General features: G+C 40.2%; 4 protein-coding genes across 5 annotated transcripts in view; 2 read left to right on the top strand and 2 right to left on the bottom strand.

The window, feature by feature from the left end:
• nid2a (nidogen 2a (osteonidogen)) overlaps window positions 1-4,563 on the top strand; it is a 61,966-nt gene extending 57,403 nt beyond the window's left edge. For both annotated transcript variants that reach the window (XM_080878713.1, XM_080878712.1), the window contains one exon: window positions 1,915-4,563. In XM_080878713.1, coding sequence (XP_080734839.1) covers window positions 1,915-1,925 — 11 coding nt within the window. In that variant the 3' untranslated portion in view covers window positions 1,926-4,563. The remainder of the gene's footprint in view (window positions 1-1,914) is intronic.
• On the bottom strand, window positions 4,345-7,644 carry rtraf (RNA transcription, translation and transport factor). The gene is made up of 8 exons (XM_080878716.1): window positions 7,475-7,644; window positions 6,872-6,996; window positions 6,642-6,741; window positions 5,835-5,915; window positions 5,554-5,642; window positions 5,116-5,184; window positions 4,932-4,980; window positions 4,345-4,781 (listed from the first exon to the last, which is right to left on the bottom strand). Exons 1-8 carry the CDS (start codon window positions 7,533-7,535, stop codon window positions 4,627-4,629), a joined length of 729 nt encoding a protein of 242 aa, XP_080734842.1. The 5' UTR covers window positions 7,536-7,644; the 3' UTR covers window positions 4,345-4,626.
• A 2,132-nt stretch (window positions 7,645-9,776) lies between these two features.
• sap18 (Sin3A-associated protein) lies at window positions 9,777-13,708 on the bottom strand. Its single transcript, XM_080878257.1, has 4 exons — window positions 13,548-13,708; window positions 10,847-10,956; window positions 10,162-10,284; window positions 9,777-10,054 (listed from the first exon to the last, which is right to left on the bottom strand). The coding sequence occupies exons 1-4, from the start codon at window positions 13,617-13,619 to the stop codon at window positions 9,898-9,900; spliced, it is 462 nt and encodes a 153-aa protein (XP_080734383.1). The 5' UTR covers window positions 13,620-13,708; the 3' UTR covers window positions 9,777-9,897.
• Window positions 13,709-19,335: 5,627 nt separating this feature from the next.
• Window positions 19,336-22,210, top strand: LOC308393393 (gap junction beta-2 protein-like; the record flags this gene model as incomplete). The annotated part of the gene is made up of 5 exons (XM_080877113.1): window positions 19,336-19,506; window positions 21,155-21,307; window positions 21,546-21,694; window positions 21,771-21,977; window positions 22,123-22,210. 5 exons carry the CDS (start codon window positions 19,336-19,338, stop codon window positions 22,208-22,210), a joined length of 768 nt encoding a protein of 255 aa, XP_080733239.1.
• Between the last annotated feature and the right edge of the window lie 231 nt (window positions 22,211-22,441).

The raw sequence follows: 22,441 nt of genomic DNA on the forward strand, positions 1-22,441 counted from the left end.
AGAATCAGAATCAGAATCAGAATACTTTATTGATCCCTGGGGGAAATTATTTTTTGTTACAGTGCTCCATATTGTGTAATCAGAGTCCGTCTTTCAAGTTTGAAGGAACATCCACCCATCCATCCATTTTCTTAACCACTTGTCCAGTTAAGAGTTATGGCAGGGGGCAGAGCTGGAGCCTATCCCAGCTGTCATTGGGTGAAACGCCGGATATACCCTGGATAGGCTGCCAGTCTGTCACAGGGCTAAACTGAAGGAAAACTAACTGTATTATGCACACACTCTAACTTAAAGGAGTTGCAGACAGTGAACTCATTAGTTTGTGTACCAACTTTGCTTTTCCTGCACTGCACTTTCCTATAATCTCACAGATCCTTTGAAAAACATGACATTTGACAGTATGAATGACATGAAACTAGATGCCTTCAGCAACATGTTGTGCAGGCTGCATATCCACTGATTACAGTTCCTCTGAAATGAATGGTGTTACTTGTGTGAGATTTACATTTCTCTCAGTTCATCAGAAACATTTCTGAGTAGGGTATCTTTCTGCCATCTGTTGCTATCCTTAAGAATCGTTATCACCCATTATTGTTCTCTCTAACCAGGACATGCAGCTACTGTGCTCAGTTTTTAAAACCTTAGGATGTAACTACAGCCCAGCCCATGCAGCAGTATATTAATAACTAACCTCGTATTGTGGATGGATTATCTCAGTTGTTCTCCTGACTGAAGTTTGGTCCATTTACAGGATCCTGCCATGGGCTTGCATTTGTCCCTAACCATCAGGAACCCTCATGTTAACTTTTCTCAAGTGGAAAAAAAGTTAGCGTTCATCCTCCAGCTTCACTGTGTTTGCTATGTTATGCTAACCATAGCTGTGTAGCTAGCCACCACGCAGCACTTCATTATATACCAGCTAGTCCAACTTCTGTGACCCTACAAACGTCACTACTGTTTAGTTTCCTGCCATCATTTATGTTGGAAGTGATAGCAGAGCTGTACGTTTTAATTTTTTCAGAAATCCATGTTACTGATAAAGGTTAATCAAACTGGTTTCTTTGGGCAGTCTTTGTTGTTGGAAGTAATCACAGCTCGTGTTTGATCATCACACAGCTGGCTAACACCTACCACTCTGCAGATACCGGTATATGTGTCTGAGGGGTGACTTCACATACACCCATGAAATAGACAGGAACAAAGATTGCACAGCTGTCTGTGACCCTCTATTTGTGACCTGCGTGTGTGAGAGACCAAAGAACAAAGATTACACAGCTGTGTGCGACCCTCTACCTGTTTTTTTGCACGCATCATGTTTGATGTGTTGTCTGCAGATGGCTTCGAGTCCTTTCAAAGCCTCACGTTAAAGTACAAAGTACACAGGATAATCCCTAAAGTAGCACTTTGGCAAATGTCACCATTAAAGCTACACACATCTGCAGAGTACATAATCTCGTCACAATGCATCTGCCTTTGAAAACAGTCGGAAGGAACACTATCACTGGTGTGTGTTGCTGTAAAAGTCACATCCTTCAACAGTCAGACTAGATTATAGTCGCTAGCTTTAAAGATGACGATGTGTGGTGTAATTGTTGCCATGATGACAGGTCTAAAACACAGATCCTGAAGTTTTGGGAGGAGCTTGCGAGAGGCTTAAAAGCTCTTATTGTGCAATACATAAATATACACACATTCTTTACAGAGATAATTCTCAGTCGCTTCCAGTTACAAAGTGCACGACTGTTTGTTCTGTCATTAGAGCACTGCAGCGCCCAAGTTTTCATCCTGTCACATTTGGATTCACACAGAAAATGAAACCTTTAACCTCTCATTTTAACTTATCCTTAAAGTACTTCCACTATGGGATGATGATTCAAAGTGATGAGCTTTTATCTTTGTGTGTGTGTGTCACAGGGAGCCACTAACGACAGCCTGCACCCGCAGTGTGCTTTGGTGCTAAAGTTCTGAGGCGATTCATGGACATAAGGCAGGTCCAGGCCCTCTGGTGTCCCTCTGGAAGAAGGACACTCAGCAGGGAGCAAAGATGGCTTACGACAGCCAGATCAGCAATCAGAGCAAATTTACACCCACTTCAACCCCAGTATCTCACCTTAATGTAACCCAAAGTAAATGATTTGTAAATTTGTTTTATACCTCATTTTTAGTTTTTTTCTACTGTATTTTTGTATTGCTTGAGATTTTTGTTTTTCTGTTGAATAAAGGTGCAGAACAATGAAATCCGATGTTAAAATGCATGGTTGTAGTTTTTGGGGGTTTAATTGTACTTTAAAGCCAAAGAAGAATAATTTGAAGCTTTTCCTTTTGGGAAAACTAACATCAAGCTGTTGGGTTTTTTTTTAATATATCAACAAATAACATTGGCCATTAAGTTGAGAAGTTACAGATGCACTCATAGTGGTCTCTGGTTAACAACAAGAACAACTGCACATTAAAGGTGCAGTCTGGCTTTTTGGGGAATACTTTTTGGGAATAATACTGCACTCACATCTGTGAGCTAAATACACAGACTAAGAAAAAACTGGATATATGGACAAAAGTCCTTGCCACACATTACACTTAAAGGAGTTGCTCAACCATGGAAACCCATGCCATGAAGTTCCTAGCACACAGCTTTTTGTGCTGATGTTAATGACAGAGCAGGTTCGAAACTCAGCGGTAACTGAGTTAGCAGATTTTGGCGACTTTTGCGCACTTCGTGTCGCAGCACTTTATGTGGTTTGATAATGTGTCCAAATTGTAATAAAACAACACTTATGTCTTTGTTACACTGAAGCTAGTTCTGCCCATAAAATGCTAGCATTATGCTAATGTCTGTTAAAGATTTACATCAGAAAATGCTTGATTGATGTTAGACTTTAGGTACACTTTAGAAGTTGGTTGTTGGTGACTGTTATTAGGAGACATTGTCTGGCTACTGCTCCACCGAGCCCCTTTCATTCTGGACTGTCTTGTAAACCGTCTGTAAGAAATAACAGTTAAGAGAATAAGAGCTCTGAGACATTAAACTCTCAGCGTGCAAAGTCCTAGTTTCTCAGTGAGATCTATGCCATGCTGTCTTACACCTTGGCATTTCACTCAGGCTACGTCCACACGTACACGGGTATTTTTGAAAACTGAGATTTTCCGTTTCCGTTTTTTTTTTTTTTTTTAAATCCTGTCCACGCGTAAACGCAAAAACGAAGGACAACGCTGCTAGGAACATGCCAAAACAATAGGTGGCGATATATTCCTAACCGTGTAGAAATATTGGCCAATCAGAAGCCTAGAAGCCTGGGTGGGAAAGGGTAAACAAAGATGGCGCATAGAAGCAGAACTGAGTCCTATGTGTGGCGGGACATAAACTGTGTGTATATATGTAAGCATTTAAACAGTAAAATTAACAGTAACCGTATTTTGTCTAAGTCCACCATTGTAGAAATTTATTTCACCGAAACAATAACGTGGCGCACAGTGTGACGTCAAAAAAGGCGCACACCTTTGACGCTGCGTTTTCTCAGTTTTCCTCATCCACACGTAAATGCAAAAACTGAGTTTTTAAAAATCTCTGTTTTAGTGACCGGAAATGTCGTTTACGTGTGGACGAAAGGTGCAAACGCATAGAAAAATCTGCGTTTTCAAAAATACCCAGGTACATGGGGACATAGCCTCAGTGGGTAAAGTCACAGTGGCTACTTTCTTCTTTTATATACAGTATATGCTTAAACATAAAGCCACAGTCAGAAGAAGACTGGTTTACCATCACTGAACAAGTGGAAGCAGGGATAAAATACAGCACCTAACACTAAAGATTAAAGATGACTTGATTCTTTTATTTCAGCAAAGTAAAATGTAAGAACATCTTTTTCCCCAAATGTATCGATACCTGCCAAGGAATCATGATAGTTGTAACCCTTGTCACTGATACTGTTGTATGCTTACCAGTTTTTGTAATCCGATTACTATAATCGGAGTATGTTTCTCCAGCCTCCCCCATCCAATTAGCCCTACTATATATAGCTGCACTACTAATTGTATTTTACACAAATGACATTTTTTTTAGCAAATACTTTTTCTTCTTCTACTTTTACATTTTTTCATAAGGTGTGATATTTATAAAATAAAATGTGACTTGTTACGGGAGATGCTTTTTGAACATTTGTCTGATTCACCACAGAAGTGCAGGAGTCAAACTGTGTGCAGCTGGATTTATATATTTTCCCCTCCCACCTGAAAATAACAATTTCTGTCCATCTGCAAAGAATATTTCATCAGAAACACCAGAAACAAATATAACAGTCAGTTTGAATATTGCAGAAGAAAAGATGCAGTTTCAGAACCTTTAAACTTTGTTACTGGATAATTAATGGAAACCATTTTTTTTATTATTATTATTTATACATTATTAAGTTTTAAGAACTTATCCAGGCTGTCCACACATGAACACTTGGGTCTTTTATTTATGAGATTCCCAATTTAAACAGTCCGATCTCATGCAACAACGGAAAAAAAAAAAAAAATCAACAAAAATTCTTTGATGTCCTTTAACCAAACAAAAGGTTTTTCCTCTCAAAAATCAAATCAGGTTCAGTCCCTCACTCCCTTTGCGGTCCGTCACCGTCCTCGCTCTCATCTGCCAACCTTGCCCAGCCGGTGGTCTGTCTTGGGGTCGGCTATGATGGCCTGAACAGCTACGATGGCCTCGTTGATCTTGGTTTGCAGCTCCCTCAGCTCCTCAATGTGCAGCAGGCGCAGGATCTGAGCCGCTTCGTTTAGAGTTGCATCTGAGGAGAAAAGACAGAAGTTTTACCAAAAGCTGACCAATACTTTAAGAGAAGCAATTCTTATGAACTGTGGGCAGACCGATCGTCATAGCATTTGCTCATCGGCTTTCAGCCTTTCTGCTGAAAAAATTCTTTAAATAAATAACTCACCTCCAGTGTCAAAACCCAAGATGTGCTTGTCTAAAGCTACTGGAACACCCTGTAGGAAAAAAGAAAATATAGCTGGTTGAGTTTTGTCAGTAACGCCGCTGAAATCATGGCTCTAGACTTGCAGCAGTCTATACACAGACATATGATTTTTGATGCATATTATGCACATGTGTCTTTAGTTTACCTCTCTATTGTTGCTGGCTTTAGCAATGGCTTCTGGAGAAAGTCTCTCTTGGATCAAAATACGAATGGCCTGGCAGTTGCAAAGAAAAACAAGAAAAACTCTTCTTAATGATTTGAGATCATTCTAATACATAAGACTTACATTAAAAAACAAAAAAAACTATTCCCTTAATATGGTTAACAGGATTACTTTCTATTGCGAGTGGCAAGTGAGAGTGCAAAATTTCTATTCTGCATTTTTTGAGTGCCAACTATTATCTCCGTGTTATCAGTCTGACCATTACCCTGCATTAAAAGAACGACTCAGGGCTGCCGGCTCACATGGAAAGCATTAAATCATTTTAAGGGCTTTTATTGTGAAGCAAACGCAAACTTCGCCTTCCTCTGTGCCCAGGTAAGCTTTGCTACAGTATTAAAGAGCCCTTTAGTGCGCTCTCACCTTAAGCATAACCAGGTAGTCGTCATGCCGCTGTATCTTGAGGATGTTGGACAAAGCTGTTACTCCTGCTTTGAAATCTGGAGAATTACCTGAAAAAAACAAAAAACAAATAAAAAAAAAAACACACACACACACACACACACACACACACACACACACACACACACACACACACACACACACACACACACACACTTTAACTTTTATCCTGCAAAGATTTAAAGGAGGGAAAGAAGAAAGAATGCCAGGACAGAGGAAGCTCAAATCCAAGTTTTACTTACTGTCGAGGTTAACCAGAGGGTCCATGGCTTTATTGCTGTTACTGGAAGCTGCCAGGGGCTGACAGTTTTTGTACTTCTCCACTGTGAAGAGACACACAAAACACGTCACCGATGAACAGACTGACTTGCACTACATTAACAGGGGAGCTCACAGTAACGAGTAGAAGAGTAACAATTTGTTCTTCTTATTCTGCAGTAAAAGTAGACATATGATCTGGCACTTAGCAAAAAGTATTCCTTTTGTAATGTCTCCATCTCCTGGTCATCGGTGGCATTTCAACTAGTGACACAGGCTAACATAACCCTAACCCTAGGGAACTGACTGGCCAGTAGGTGGCAATTTTGTGCACATTATCCCTTATCCTAACCATAACCTACTAAAAGTCCGATTAGGAGTGTGGCACACAACCGTGTTGATGTGAACCCCCTCTGCAAACCTGTAAATCCAAGTTAACCCTCAGGTTTCCCCAATAAACCTCTGCTCTGTAGCACAGCTCTCTACGTACTGCATTCAATTCAGTTTTATTGATATAGCACCAAATCACAACAACAGACACCTCAAGGCACTTTATATTATAAGGCAAAGACTCTACAATAATACAGAGAGAAAACCCCGACAATCACATGACCAACTTTAAGAGAACACTTGGAAAACAGCAGGAAGGAAAAACTCCCTTACTGTAGCTACTTGCACTTTTGCACTTGATGGTGGTCCCCTCCAGTCTGGTTCTGCCAGGAGTCTTTTTTTTTTTTTTTAAGGGATTCTTGCGCTATACAAGTAAATGTGACCCAAATGAAACCCCTTACCATTGTCTCCATATTCATACCGCACAGCAAGGCCCAGTAACCAATCTACAGCCTCCTTCCTCTCATCGACTTCAAATGGACAGTTCACATCCTGTAGGTACTGCACACAGGTAAAGAAAACTCAAACACAACTCACCGTGCTCCTCATATTATATCAGAAATGCAGTGTTATGTTAGTAATACCCATTAATAACAGCAGTGATTACTTTCAGATGATCCAGCAGTCTTACCTTTTGGTAGGCTTTGGGCCACTCTGAGCTGGGGATGTTTCTCAGGTTGCCTCGGTCTTCGATTTTATAATGTCGAATCTTCTGGTCCTCCAGCCACACAATGCAGTTCCTAAACTGTGTCTCATCTGAGAAGAAATTAGACAATACCGATAACAACACATCAGCAGCTACACATGGCAAGTAAGTGAAGGAGTGAATAAATAAAACTGAGGTTCCAAGACCATATCTGCTGAATCACTCACTACAGGACGCAAACAATTTACTTTGGCACCAGGGAGTAGCCAGCGTTTGAACTTACTGGTATGACTGTGCTAAACTGGTATCTGCAGCCTACCTACTAATGAAGCCCGAGTGTGTGTTTATTGCGTGTAAAATGCAAACAACCTATAGTCAAAACTAGTTAAAATTATTAAAAGTGTCGAGCATAAGCACCTTGTACATTGCTTTTTTTCATAAATATACACGTTTGTCTCATACTGAACATACATGTTCTACGTTATTAATCTGGCAGCTCTCTGTCTCCATACAGACAAGACACGTTAGCCGGCTCCACGTTCAACTCAACTGACCAACCGAACTGCTCTTTCATAAGTTTATTCTTACCTGTGCAGTCAAAGCCGTCGGGGTTGTGATAATCCAGAGCGCCCAGTTTTCTCCGAAACATTTCACCCCGTGTTTAATACGGAAACCAAATAGTTTCTTTAGCTAACAGTCGCTTGGATTTTCTGCTAGCCTTCAGTATGTAGCTTCGCGCATGCGCTGACGGAGAGCGTACAACTTCCTCTTATAGGTATCAAAATAAAACTTTTCCCACACTGACTACCGCCGTTAGACATTAACAAGAGTAAAATTGCAGGTGCAAGTGTTGCATTTTGAGGAGAAATTTATTTTGAGCGAAGAAAAGCTAAATTTGAGTGAACAAAATTCATTGCTGTGTGCAAAAAAATGTATTTCAGTGTTTACTATTATCCACACACACACACAGCCCCCTCTCACTCAGTTTTTGCATTTGTGCTGGCTTGCAATGTGTTGCTTGTGCTCTCAACATTTCTGCCCGTGCACATTCAACTCTTTCTGTACACCATTATAGTTGTGCCACAAAACCAGCCAATCACAGACTTGGATGCAAAAAAATCTGATTGGCTGTTTTGGTCTATAAGACTACACCACCAGGTATTATAGGAAAAACCATAAAGCCTTTGAATTAAAACAAACGCTGTTGTGAAAGTGATGTACACTGTCTTGTTGGTATATATGTATGATTTGTATCACCTTCATGTTTCCCTCTCACCACATATCCAAACCGATATCATGACCAGCAGTTTTTACAGCTGTGGCTCCAGCAAACATCAGCTGATACTAGAAAGTAATATTAAATAAATTCTAACAACAGCTTATAAAGCTTGCTGCTGTTGTTTAAAAAAAAAAAAATCAATAAGGCTCTGACTTGTATTATGAGTCTGTGGTCTGGGAGAGAGTCCTGTAACTCTCTGTCTGCAAAATACAGTAAATAATGACCACTGTTGGGCAATTAATTATATAGTTACTTCTTCAAAAAAGTAACTGAGCTATGCAAACAACAAAGTTTTTGCAGCTGTTTACCTAAAAATGCAGCCAAGGCATTTTTTAAAATAAGCATTTCAAACTATTTACAGAACAATCAGGTGTTCTGCATCAAATTTGATGCCACAGAAATTATTTGTGCCACTCCAAAAAATAATTTCTGTCCACTATGAGATAAAGGAGAACAACAGCCTGATACCTCCAGGCCTGACAGCAGGAGATGTATCACTGCCGTAACATTAAGTAGTCGCCTCATTGTTCTGACACACACAACAAAACTATTGACTACACTACACACTAACTACACAAAACTTGCGCTAAACGTCGCAAATCTCTCACATCTCAAAACACCGCCGTCACTCCTAAAACTTCCCCCTTCCTAAACAACTAAATGCCATATCATTTTTTGATTGGTCGACATGGTACTTTTTTCGTTGAATAGGAAAGGTGGGGTTTTTGGTTTTGCTCACAGGCAGAGAGTGCTTTCGAGCGTTTCTTCCCGCAGTAAATATAAACAACGATAGTATTCAGGAAGAAAACCAAACATTGCATATATTTTTATCATAACTCTGGTTTTACGTGGCCTATCAACACAATTTAAAAACTGGTATAAAGTCCACACTTTTTCCGTCAATTGTTCCGTCTGTCCTGCTCACATCTCCAATGGTTGTGTCGGCACATAAGGACGCTGTTATAACCTGTCAACGACGTTGATTAGCTGCGTATATACGAATGTGAATCGCATTATTGGCTGGACTATGGGATAAGGTAGCATCGTTCTAATCCCATACGGGAGCAGACAGTCACTTACTAACACTGCAAAACAGAATTGTTAAAGTTTTAATTTCAATTTCAATTCAGGTTAGATTTTTTTTTCTGTGCCAGCAGTGCGCAATTGTGCACGCGCGCAGTTTAGAGGGAACATTGATGGCAACCATGTTTTTCTCATTGATCTTTAACTATAGATTTGCATTCAAAAGAAAAGAACATTTTGATCAAGCTGTTCTTGCCTTACATGTAGCTTGGACTCATTTGACATTGGTGATTTGTGGGTACTGTGAATATTGAATATTAACTTTTTGACATTAAATTTTTTTTTCACTTAATTTGTAATATTTATTCATGTTTTTAATTAAAATGCAATTCAGTTAATTTTAATATTATAGCTTACAAATACAAAGGTAGCAAAATAATGTGCATTCAGTAAATGGCTACATTTCCAATCCTGGAAATTAATACAGCATTCAAGGAAGAGGCGAGCTCCCTGCTTCACTTCTGTTTCTTTGCTAGTTTAACAAGTTCAATAATCACCTCACAGTGACACAGAAAAAACTATTCAGACTTTGGAAAAAAAGGGACAATTTTATTACAGATCACATTCTAAAAAAAACTGAGTCAAAATCATCCCAAGATGATGAAAATAAGACAAAATACAGAAGGTGTAGGTTTGTGCATGTGTATTTTCAGAATGGCCTCATGCGTGTGCCAAGGGGCGGTGCTCTGTTGGGTGGTGTGATGGCTATATCCAGATAGTCTCCAATCTGGAAGCGCTGAGACTGCAGTGTCATTGAGTCATCTGCACCTTTTCTGCCAGACACAGTACTGCCAATCTCTTTCAACCTGAAGGAGGTGGGAGAAGAGAGGTTATTAAAGATGCAATATACATAGATCACCACATTCTTTAGCTGCGTGAATCCAAAGAGCGCAGTCTTTGGTGTGATACTCACTTGTACATCTTCCCTCTGGGATCAGGGTAGACAATGGCAAAGCTAAAGTAGGTGCCCTTTTTCCTGGCCTCTGGATATACCTCCTTCACCAAGCTGGTCAACTCTTTTAGTGTAGCATCCATCCTGAAACACATAAACACAATCAGAGACCAGCTCCAGTGTCCTTATTCAAAAAGAAAACAAACCGAAAAACGACACCCTTAGCTCCTTAACTTTTTCACAATATTGTTTTTGTCTGTGGGAAAAATCCACTGTATATGAAAAGAGAGCCAGAGACAGGTGGGATATGACACAGAGAAAACAAACTGGACGACTCATGCGAACTATAGCTCTAACTTAAAAAATTAAAGGGCCTGCAAATGTTTTTATTTAGTCCTCTTTAAACTATTTAGCCGATGTGCTCCCAATTATGTTAACCATGACTGCCAAATCAATCAACGTCCTCTGTCACCACAGCAACAATGCTATCACTGATCAGCGATGCTACAGGGAGATGGCCAGGAGCACTGATTTGAGAAAATTATCCAACCCCGAGAGCATTATAACACTATGTTTCTGTTGTTTTACAAACTCAGCTTAAAACACTGGCAAATCCTTGACTCCGGCCAAAACACCCACACTCACAAAAAAACCAACCAACCACCCAAACAAAAAACAAAAACCAGTGACACATCTGTGATCTTACCAAGTGTATATCTGCAGTTCGCTGGAAGGAACATTTCCTCGAGCAAATTCATCGACTCTGTGGTGTCTCCCACTGTTGGTGGTGAAGACTCGCAGCAGAAGGGGGCAGGTCTGCAGCAAAGAAACATAATAATAATATTACTGAACAAATTCAGTTTACAATGGAAGAAACACAATGAAAACATTTGATTCATAAGAGATATAAAAAAAATATTGATTTCAAATAATTCAGGTGTGTATTCTCTGTTATTTTTTAAATGACTACTAAGAAACCCTGCACAAAATAACAGAACCTGATACTAGAGCAGGGCGATATGACCAAAAATATTTATCACGATATATATTTGAAAATTTGCGATAACGATATAACTGACGATATAATTGACATTAGACAAAATACTTTATGACTCCACAACTTCATTAGTGCACCCCCCCCCAAAAAAAACCATCAATATATTTTCACTTAAACAAGCAGCTGTTTTTATGTGCATTAAAAGTTATATAAAAATGTAACAGTGCAAATTCCTTGCTGACAGTTTAACCAAAAGGCATTTCCAGTGGAAATTGGCCGACAGATCCTCAGCATAACCATGTATAATATCTACAAAACTTAAAAAGAGGTTATACACACACAATACGGTAATATTATGTTGAAGCACAGTACGTATCACTCCTCGAGGCGCCTGCCTACGATAACCGTAATGCTCCGACAATCCATCAAGCGGTGCGGGTTCGTAGCTTAGCAAAGTCGTACTAAAACATTTGACAGATTTTCGAGCGCCGTGTACCACAGAAAATCGTTTCGAGGTCAGTAAACACAACCAGAATTCATACATAAGGCACTCGGGATTATAAGGGGCACGGTCGATTTTTCAGAAAATCAAAGGACTGATTTTAAGTGTGCCGCAAAAACACGGTTCATCCGTTTCATTCAACGATCCGCTTTCGCCCTACTCATTCTTATTTTTTACTTTGTCAGAGCACTAAACACTCCAGAGACTGCAGCTGAAAGAACAAGGTACAAATTGTTTTACAGTTGTAATGCACTAGCATGGCCAAGGCAGCTCCTTTCATGTGAGCATAATGTAGTCTGACTGGAAAAATCTGGGTTTACTTTCCAGTTGACAGAAAGACTGTATAAACTCTCACTACCAATGTCACAGTAAGTGAAGCCAGTTAATGGAAATGTGGTCAAAATTATTTTACGGCAAGATTAAATTAAGTGAAAGTTTTGTTTGCTTTGACTTCCATCTCATTATTCTGCATTGAAAGATGTAAGATCTACTTCCCAATCTCAATCAAGAAAGCAAGCAAAGGGAATCTATGGTGATCGAGGCGATCACCATAGATTCCCTTTGCTTGCCTCACAGGCTTATTTACAATTCAATCACAGTAGTAAGATCAATGCGTTTTCATTTTGTCTGGTGCAAACAAACTGTTCTAAAGATATGTAAGAGACGCATTAGAGTAGGGCTGGGCCATATCATACCGTTCACGGTAATACGGGTATAATGTTGGGCAACGATAAGAAAATGAAATATGGTGATAGAATTTGGGTCGTACGCAGGAGCCTCGCGGAGTAATATGTACTGTGCTTCAACATAATATTACCATATTGTGTGTGTATAAGCTCTTTTTAAGTTATGTAGATATTACACATGGTTATGCTGAGGATCTGTCGGCCAATTTCCACTGGAAATACCTTTTGGTTAAACTGCCAGCAAGGAATTTGCACTGTTACATTTTTATATAACTTTTAATGCACATTAATAAAAAATAAAAATAAAACAAACCCAGCTGCTTATTTAAGTGAAAATACATTGATTTTTTTTGTTTTGCACTAATAAAGTTGTAAAGTATTTTGTCTCGTGTCAATTATATCATCAGTTATATTGTTATCGCAAATTTTCAAATGTATATCGTGATAAATACTTTTGGTCATATCGCCCTGCTCTACATTAGAGCCTTCACATTTTACTGACCGATTTATTTTACGCACTTCACAATGTTTCCCTTATTGCTAATTTCTGAACTTTTGCGTACAAATCTAACTTTAAACTGCAGCGCTATTTTATTTGTTTACTCAAAATGCCACAAAAGTAAACTCATAGTAAGACATCACTGAAGTTCTTTAACGCTAAATCTAACAGGACAACTGAGCTAAATTAAGTGATAAATGCTTTTTCTTGCAATTGCCTACAGGCACATTTCAAAACGCCAGGATTTCGATAAAGACCTTAAAGGTATTCTAGCTTTAAAAAAGGAAAGAAATGCCTCGTGCTTTTGCCAGCTGTGAATTACGATTCAATAACAGCTTTGCTTTTTTAATTTAATTTAATTTTTTTTCTTACTATTTTACGACATAAACACTAAGCAAACAGTTACTAATCAGCTGCAAAATTATATTAGGTTATATGCAACGAAAAAAACTGCATAAATCATATGCAACAGTGCCGCTGGATGCTATCGAACTGATTATTAGCTAACTAGCACACTTTGTATCCAAACTGGCGACTCTCTGAGCATTAACGCTGCATATCCTGAAAACAAAGCGCAAATGCAGCTTTATCTATTCTTACCCCTAAAACTGCGACAGTTCTGAGCAAACATCAGGCAGTCTGCATCAAACTGACCAGTTAGCTTTCAGGGCTAACTCAGAGCTAATAACAAAAACAGCACGCGAATCAAAATCCGCTGGTTACCTTTTCCCTGTCAATTGGCTTCTCTGGTTCTTTCTTTATTTCCTCCTGTGTGATCCGCGATTCAAGTGCCATTGCTACTTTTTAAATAATTTACTGCTTCAGTTAGGTGACTTGTGCCTCCGTGTTGGATATTTCAGCCAGGCTGCAGCCAAAAATGAGGCGGATAGCATGTAGTTTCCGTTTCCCGTGTGCTTTCGTCCACCGCAGAATAAGTTACTGCCACCTTCTGGTCAGGGACGGCTCCAGATTTTCTTTCACAGGGGCGGCTGTATGGAGGGCCATTAAAAATATTGGGGTGGCACACCAAAAAGAGAATTAGCGGTTTTATTATGTTGTTGTCAAATATAAGTTATATAAGAGAGAAAGAAAAGAATTATATGCCTTGTTAATTTCCTGCTATTAAAGTTAATATCACTGAAAATAGGTACATATGAAAGCAAATAAGATTTTGAAATCTGAATTCGCTCTCTCAGTATGGAGTGGGGGTGGCCAGTGCACCCCTGTCTGAAACACCTGTAGTAGCCTTTCAGATGATGTTACTGAAGGGGGGTAAATGCTCATCCTGCAGCACTTGTACAGACTTCCACAGAGTGGCTGATCTGAGATCAGGCAGCCAAGTCCACCTACAGATGTGAAACCTGCTATTCAGTCACATGCTGCTCTCCCCCTCACTCATTACATGGTGTGAGGGTGAGCGTGTGTAGATTTCTGGGTAACATATATGTGAGCGTTGTACAGTGCGTCTTTGTACAGTATGTATGTGTGTGTGTTTGTGCAGTGTGTGTATCCTAACAGTGCCTCTCTCTGTTCTCCTGCAGTTGTGGCTGATCAGGAGCTACTCTAACAATCAGCTCTATTTTACCTCTCTCTTTTTCTTTCCACCCATTCACTGTGTGTGTGTGCGTGTCTTTGAGCCCCCCCACCATCACCACTGCATCACCACCTCCTCTCATCAGAATGGGCAGCCAATCTGCCAGCTTTCACCCCTCTGTTTTCACCCTGTGCTGACTGAGAGATCAAACAGTGGCTCTTTGAGTCGGGCCCTGACACTGATACTCATTCATTGATATGCATCAAGAATAAGTGGCGCTGTTATTCCCCTAATGACTCCATTACAATCACTAACGCCCTCTCTGTCTCATCTCGTGTCTCCTCATCATGCTGGGTCATGTTACGTGTAGTTATGCACATGAGATTCCAGCCAGGACGTCTGCAATTCTGCACGGGGACGCTTCTGCTTCATTCGTCAACTTTTAACAAGCTGGCAGCTTTTTGTTTGCAAAATATTTGTTTCACAGTTTATATCCGCACCACTCAAACTGCAGCACAGAATGCAGAACTAGTTAGAGCTTCCTCAATAGTCTTCATTTCTGAGCATCCTTATTGTAAACTGAGGAAGTTGTGCTTTATCCTCCCACACGTTGACAAACAGTGGGAAAGGCTCATCGGTCACAGCCATCAGCAACACACAGAGCTGCTCTGTCCTGCAGGGTGACTGTTGCCAAGTCCTGGTTTGGACCTGAAAAATCATCTGACTCTACCTGTTTCAGCTTACAGCCACAAACAGATCGCGCGCACACATTAAACCCCAGCGCAGCTTTGCTTCTTTCTGCTCTCTGACTTCCACACTGCAGAGGAGGTGCAGTGGATGGTCATCCAAACCAAGTTTATTTAGTTGGGAAAATCCAGTATGTCAAAGAAAAGGCAACATGACTAGTCCCACTCATCTTGCACATGAAACTGAGCTCTTTTCTAAAGAGCACTAACCAGCCTGTGAAACATTAAAAAGTGGAAAATTTCTATGAAACTTTACTGGAAGCAAACCTTTCTTGCATTCCCTTTGTTCTTTTACTTCCTGCCAAGGTTATCTTTTTTTCCCTCTTTAGCAATTGCCTGCTCTGTGTTAGGGTACCTGGGTCGTTGACCCAGTGGTTTCAGTTTTGTACCTTTTATTTGTGTTCTCATCTTAGTTTATTATTGTGAAGGTCTTGGTTTCTGTTTTGCATTAATATTTTCCCAAGTTCTTCTTGGTGTGTGATTATGTAGTTCTTAAGTTTTGGTTTCCATACTCCCTCTATTCTGTGTCCAGTCAGTCCATGTCTCTGTTCCCTCTGTTGCAGTGCCTGTTTGTGAGTCTGTGTCTGTAAGTTCAGTCTGTAGTTCCTGTTTTACTTTGAAAGTCTGTCTCATGTTATCTGGTTTTGCTTCCTTTGTCTTGTCAGCCCAGATTTGCCTCAGCTGTGTTTCCCTACTGTCTCTCATTCCCTGATTGTTCCCTCTGTGTATTTAAGCCCTGTGTTTTCATCTGTCTGTGTCGTGATCCACCCTCATTCAAGCTGTGTGTTTTGGCTGCGTGCTTGAGTGTTTGTATTTTGAAGTTTGTTACTTTTGAGTTCGGCATTAAAGCTGTTTTTTTGAGTTCATGTTTTGTCTCTGGAGTCTGCACTGTAGGTCCTCCATTTCACCACTCCTGCCTGCACACGACGCCCTGTCCTTATTAGTCGTGATCAATAATTGGTGTTTCATCTCATTACTACTTTGAATTTATATTCCTGAATAAATTTTGATAAAACTTTGTAGAGGTGTAGAGTGAGGTCATGTGAACAGTCCATTATAAGTTGATTTACATCCATCGAGGACTTCAAGGTCAACTTAATGGTTACTGGTGGAAAATGGACGAAAACCTTATAACTTGAAACTATGAATCTCACAAGTTTTGATGTGTATTATCAACATACAGAAAGCACTGAATAAAAATACATTTGGCCTCTGACCTCTGCTTCAAGATCAGTAGTTTGATCTGAAGGTCAAAGTAATAATAATTCTAGACAAGGCTATTTAAAGCTATGTTTTTTATTGCCATTGTTTGTATTATATGTATATTGACATAAAGGGAGTGATATACGGGGATTCTAGCTATCACCTTTCTTTGGATCTCTGACCTCTTCTTGAGGTCAAATAAGATCAAAATTTAATAAAATGCCTTTTATCCTTAAAATCATGCTTAAAAATCTTTGTCTTTGTCATGTACAGGGTGGGCCATGTATATGGATACACCGTAATAACATGGGAATGGTTGGTGATATCAAAGTCCTGTTTGTGGCACATTAGCATATGTGAGGGGGTAAACTCCTCAAGATGGGTGGTGACCATGGTGGCCATTTAGAAGTCGGCCATCTTGGATACAACTTTTGTTTTTTCAATAGGAAGAGGACCATGTGACACATCAAACTTATTGGGTAATGTCACAAGAAAAACAATGGTGTGCTTGGTTTCAATGTAACTTTATTCTTTCATGAGTTATTTACAAGTTTCTGACCACTTATAAAATGTGCTGCCCATTGTGTTGGATTGTCAATGCAACCCTCTTCTCCCACTCTTCACACACTGATAGCAACACCGCAGGAGAAATGCCAGCACAGGCATCCAGTATCCGTAGTTTCAGGTGCTGCACATCTCGTATCTTCACACCATAGACAATTGCCTTCAGATAAAAGTCTAAGGGGATCAGATCGGGAGACCTTGGGGGCCGTTCAACTGGCCCACGACGACCAATCCACTTTCCAGGAAACTGTTCATCTAGGAATGCTCGGACCTGCACCCATAATGTGGTGGTGCACCATCTTGCTGGAAAAACTCAGGGAACGTGCCAGCTTCAGTGCATAAAGAGGGAAACACATCATCATGTAGCAATTTCAAATATCCAGTGGCCTTGAGGTTTCCACTGATGAAGAATGGACCCACTATCGTTGTACCCCATATACCACACCAAACCATCACTTTTGTTGTTCCAACAGTCTTGGAGGGATCCATCCAATGTGGGTTAGTGTCAGACCAATAGCGGTGGTTTTGTTTGTTAACTTCACCATTCACAATAAAGTTTGCCTCATCACTGAACAAAATCTTCAGCATGAACTGAGGGTCTTGCTGAATGAAGCTAGGACAGCCACTGATGTTTCTTCATTAATGACAGTTTTCTTGCGTCCATATTTTGGCAAATCCAACACTGAACCAGTTTCACGAAAGCATGGGAGATGGGTGGTCTCGTAGGGTGTCTTGCAGTCTACTGCAATGACCCGGTTACTGCGTTCACCAGATATCAACACAATTTCGATCCGCTCCACACGTGTTAACCTCTTCGACATGTCAATGGCTGTGAACAAAGAGAAACTTGTAAATAACTCATGAAAGAATAAAGTTACGTTGAAACCAAGCACACCATTGTTTTTCTTGTGACATTACCCATAAGTTTGATGTGTCCCATGGCCCTCTTCCTATTGAAAAAAACAAAAGTTGTATCCAAGATGGCCGACTTCTAAATGGCCACCATGGTCACCACCCATCTTGAGGAGTTTGCCCCCCTCACATATACTAATGTGCCACAAACAGGACTTTAATATCACCAACCATTCCCATGTTATTACGGTGTATCCATATAAATGGCCCACCCTGTAAATTACAATAACAGGCTATGATCAGTTAAATATGTAACAATATGAATATCCTTGCACAATGTTCCTAAATAAGGTTTTTGTTGAAAACAATATAAGGTTGTGATCAAAAACATTTTAAATTTGACATTGATTCCTAAACAAAAAAACTGATTTTACTAAGTAATGAAATTAATGCGTTATATCCACATAAAAATATTTCAAAATTATGTCAAGCCTTTTAAAATGGGTTTTAACAGAGCAAATAACAAAACTCTCAGAGTGCTTCTTGTCACAATCCAGAGTTTTTCTTGTTGCTACATTTCTGCTAAAAATATTATCTGTATTTCTCCTCTCTGTTATCTCTTCCTCCTAAAATGCACAATCTGCGCTGTGTTGTTTTATTTTGAAAGTCATCACAGGAAGCTATCAGACATCATCCTGTCTCACTTCACACTGAGAGGCACATCTTTGATTTCATGCAAAGAAAGCAGGAGCTGCAGGTTTGTGTTTTAGTTTCTTAGACTGAGATTTTCTTTTAAATGTGACTGATGCAACAACAGGCTGTGTGTGTGTGTGTGTGTGTGTGTGTGTGTGTGTGTGTGTGTGTGTGTGTGTGTGTGTGTGTGTGTGTGTGTGTGTGTGTGTGCACGCGCTTTCATACTGAAAAGGATCATGTGGAATACTTTCATGGAGACATCCTGACACTGAAGACACAAGGTAAGAAAACAACAAAGACAAAACAAAAGTTAATCTTAATTCATTTTGGTAAAAGTTGCTTCCAGTTTTTATCAGAATTTCTGTTTTTACTTTACGACAAAACATCTCCAGCTAGAAACAAACCTCTAAATAAGCATGACATGTGAAGTATATCCCAGGTTCTTTCAGTGCAAGTACACATCATCTAAAAAATATGAATGAACCAATCAGTGACCGAGTGTGAACAGTGAAGCTCAGTGAGAACCGCAGCAGTGTGCTTGTACAGTGTGTTTCAGTGTGCTTTTAGATGAGTGGGCTCGGTTCAGTACAGTCCACAGTGGGCAGAGAGGTTCATCAGTTCACATGAATGCTGGCAGTGGACCTTCTCCCCTCCTCCTCTCACTTTCATTCCTTTTCATCCCGTCCTCTTTCAAACTCGTCTTTTGTTCAGCGACGGTCTCTGCTTTCATCGTTTGCCACTGACTTCCTTGTAAATCTGAAATCTGAAATCGGTGTCCATGTGTCAGACGTGTAGAGGCTGTAAAAGTAGCAGATAAACACGACCGTGTAATGACAAGAAATGCAAACGAGTATGCTGATGAATCCCTGTTCTGTAGTGCAAGCATTCCCATTCCCTTGTCACTGTCCTTTCCCCCAGGATGTCTTGGCCCGCTCTGTACACTCAGTTGGTCGGGGCGAACCGTCATGCCACCAGCCTGGGTAAAATCTGGCTCTCTGTGCTTTTTATTTTCCGGGTCATGGTGCTGGTTGTTGCCGCGGAGAGCGTCTGGGGGGACGAGCAGTCTGACTTCACCTGTAACACATTGCAGGTAGGACGTGTCCATTTTTACATCCGATCCACACATGGGATGTAAGTTATAATGACACTTATTTGTTAAAATAAGATTTGGGTTTTATTGTCTGAGCTTGAATTCTGCAGCTCAAAGAATCATTCTCTCACCCCTAGTTCTCGAAGAATACAAAATCTACTCTTCTCACTGGTTTTAATAGATGGCTTCTCTCCACTGGTTTCCTGTCTAAGAACTGACTTCAAAGTTATACTGTAAAGTTTTATACTACATAAAGTATTAATAATCTAAAAAGTAGTCACTATCTATCACCACTTAATATTTTTATTGTGCTTTTATTGTGTCGGGCGCCACTCCTGTCAGCCAGGAAACGGAGACTCTGTGACAAGTTTAAACGACAGCTGAGTGATGGCATGGACCGCAGTATCAGAGGAGTGTTTCGAGCTCTTTGTTGAATTGGTGCCACGAAGAATTAAGACAGTTCTGAAGGCAAAAACAGGTTCATCCCTAACCCTAACCCTAACCCTGTTTCCGGTGTCCTATTCGCGCCTTGTTTACGGTCCAAAACAAGTTAAGCAAGTGAATGAATCAAGCGGCGATTTACATTTCTCTAGATGTCTTGGGCATTTACCCAATATATCTGTAAATGATGTTCATCGACTTGTTGATATTTTTCCCCCGCGCCTCAGAGCAAAAGAGAAAAGGGATTCAAATGTTATATTTCTCAGCTGTCCCTCGTTTATCGTGGGTGTTATGTTCTAAAAAATAACCGGCGATAGGTGAAATCAAGTAGCCAATTTTATGTTTTGAAGGTGCAAAACGTTTTGTGGACATTGTTGACATACAGTTCTGCACTTCAGAGTCACACTGCTAGCGATCGATGCAGCGATTCTGTACTGTACAGGAGAGACGTCACGGAGGAGATTGTCTGCAGCGATCAGGACGCAGGACACAATGTGATGTAAAAATAAGCATGCAAACTTGCACTAAAAAATCCGCGAAACAGCGAGGTGAAAGGTGAACGGGGTTATTAGCGAGGGACCACTGTAATTGTGAAGGTAAGTCACAACATACCCATCATAAATACTAATGTATAGAAACCCTTACCAGCAATCGTTCATTTTTTGTGTGGCTTTTTTTCACGGTTTGTTGACATGCTGTGTAGGTGTGTACTTGACTAGCTGATATCGACATAACAGGGAAACATCTGGTTTGACTATTCTTCACCTGTAGTTTGAATGCTGAACATTTGCCTGTTTAAATCATAATAACTGTCACTATACAGAGATGTGCTTCTGAATGTGGACGATGTGTCTTCTGCTGCAGTGATGCAGTTCTGCTTGTGTTGAGTGATGTAAACAACTGATCGATCTAAACTCTTTAAACGTCAAAATTGATCATTAGATTTTTTATGACACAACAGCGGTGAGTGTTCCCACCTTCTGCTCTTTGTAACTTAACGCGATCTTTCCGTTTTCGAGTTTTGGACATGATTTTGGAGTATATCTTCGCAGTAGCGATTGACCGCAAAGTAAAGCTACCGGAAATGTACAACCCCACATCCGGTCTCAAACCAGGAAGTTAGCATTTTCTCGTACACAGGGTCTAGTAACTATACACTGATGTTGTCATAATTGTGACGATCATGGTTGGTTTGTTTTTCCCTCAGCCTGGCTGTGAAAACGTCTGCTATGATCAGTTTTTTCCTGTGTCCCACATCCGTCTCTGGTGTCTTCAGCTTGTCTTTGTCTCCACGCCAACACTCCTGGTTGCCATGTATGTGGCCTATCGTAACCACAGAGATAAGAGGAAGCTCCTTCAGGTGTGTGCATTGTTTTATTATGATTACGGCAAAGTCATCGTGATGACAGACAAAATGATGATGTCATTTGGGGCAGCTGTGACAGAGACCTAATTTGCCCCCAATGCATCAATCAGTGTGTGTAAGTTAATATTAGATAAAAAGGCACTTAGGCATGTATGAATGTGTGTGTTTGGGTGAATGAGACTTGTAGTAGAAAGCTCTTTGAGTGCTCAAATGATCTCATCCTGTGCGACAGAGTCCTGGTAGAGCTGGGTTTCTCAGTGCAAAGGGCCAAGATGAGGAGTTAGAGACTCTGAAAAAGCGGAGGCTCCCAATAGCTGGTGCCCTCTGGTGGACATATGCCTGCAGCCTGGTGTTCAGGCTGCTGTTTGAAGCAGGATTCATGTAAGATCAGTGCTTCCTTTTTCCGTCAGTCTCACATGGCTGTTTTGGTTTGATGGTACGATATCTGTGTCTCCAGGTATGCTCTGTATGTGGTGTACGATGGTTTCCAGATGCCACGGCTGGTGCAATGTGATCAATGGCCATGTCCTAACCTGGTGGACTGCTTCATCTCACGTCCAACTGAGAAAACCATCTTCACTGTTTTCATGGCCACTACCTCATCTATCTGCATGGTCCTTAACATGGCTGAACTTGTATATCTTGTCATCAAGGCTGTCTCTAGGTAATAGTATTAATCAGACAGTCAGGTGATTAATCAGCTGATTGACGCAATTCTTTTGTGCATTATTTTTGTTTTTAAGTTTTAAGCTGTGCATTCCATATGCACTTCTTTATATTATATATAATTTATTTATTTTTTCTTGTAGGGGTCTCTGTGATCAGAAGGAGAGGAAATTAGGCAGCAGAGAGAAGATGCGGATCAGGACTAACCAGAAGTCACTTGTTTCAACCTGATTTTGAAATGTAGCTAGAAGACGGAGGGTGGAGAAGAAACTGATAAAAACATTGTCATTTTAGAGATATAATGCATGTGTGAGAATCATAAATGTAAATACAACTCACAAATTGGACATTTTCAATGATAATCTATAGAAAATCAAGGGGTGGAGAGGATGTTAGCATCTTAAAACTATACTTTCATGTTAAATGAGGTTGTATGTAGATAAGCTGTTTAACAAATAAAAA

This window comes from Rhamphochromis sp. 'chilingali' (assembly GCF_963969265.1).
Source record: "Rhamphochromis sp. 'chilingali' genome assembly, chromosome: 3".
In the NCBI taxonomy this organism is placed as follows: domain Eukaryota; kingdom Metazoa; phylum Chordata; class Actinopteri; order Cichliformes; family Cichlidae; genus Rhamphochromis; species Rhamphochromis sp. 'chilingali'.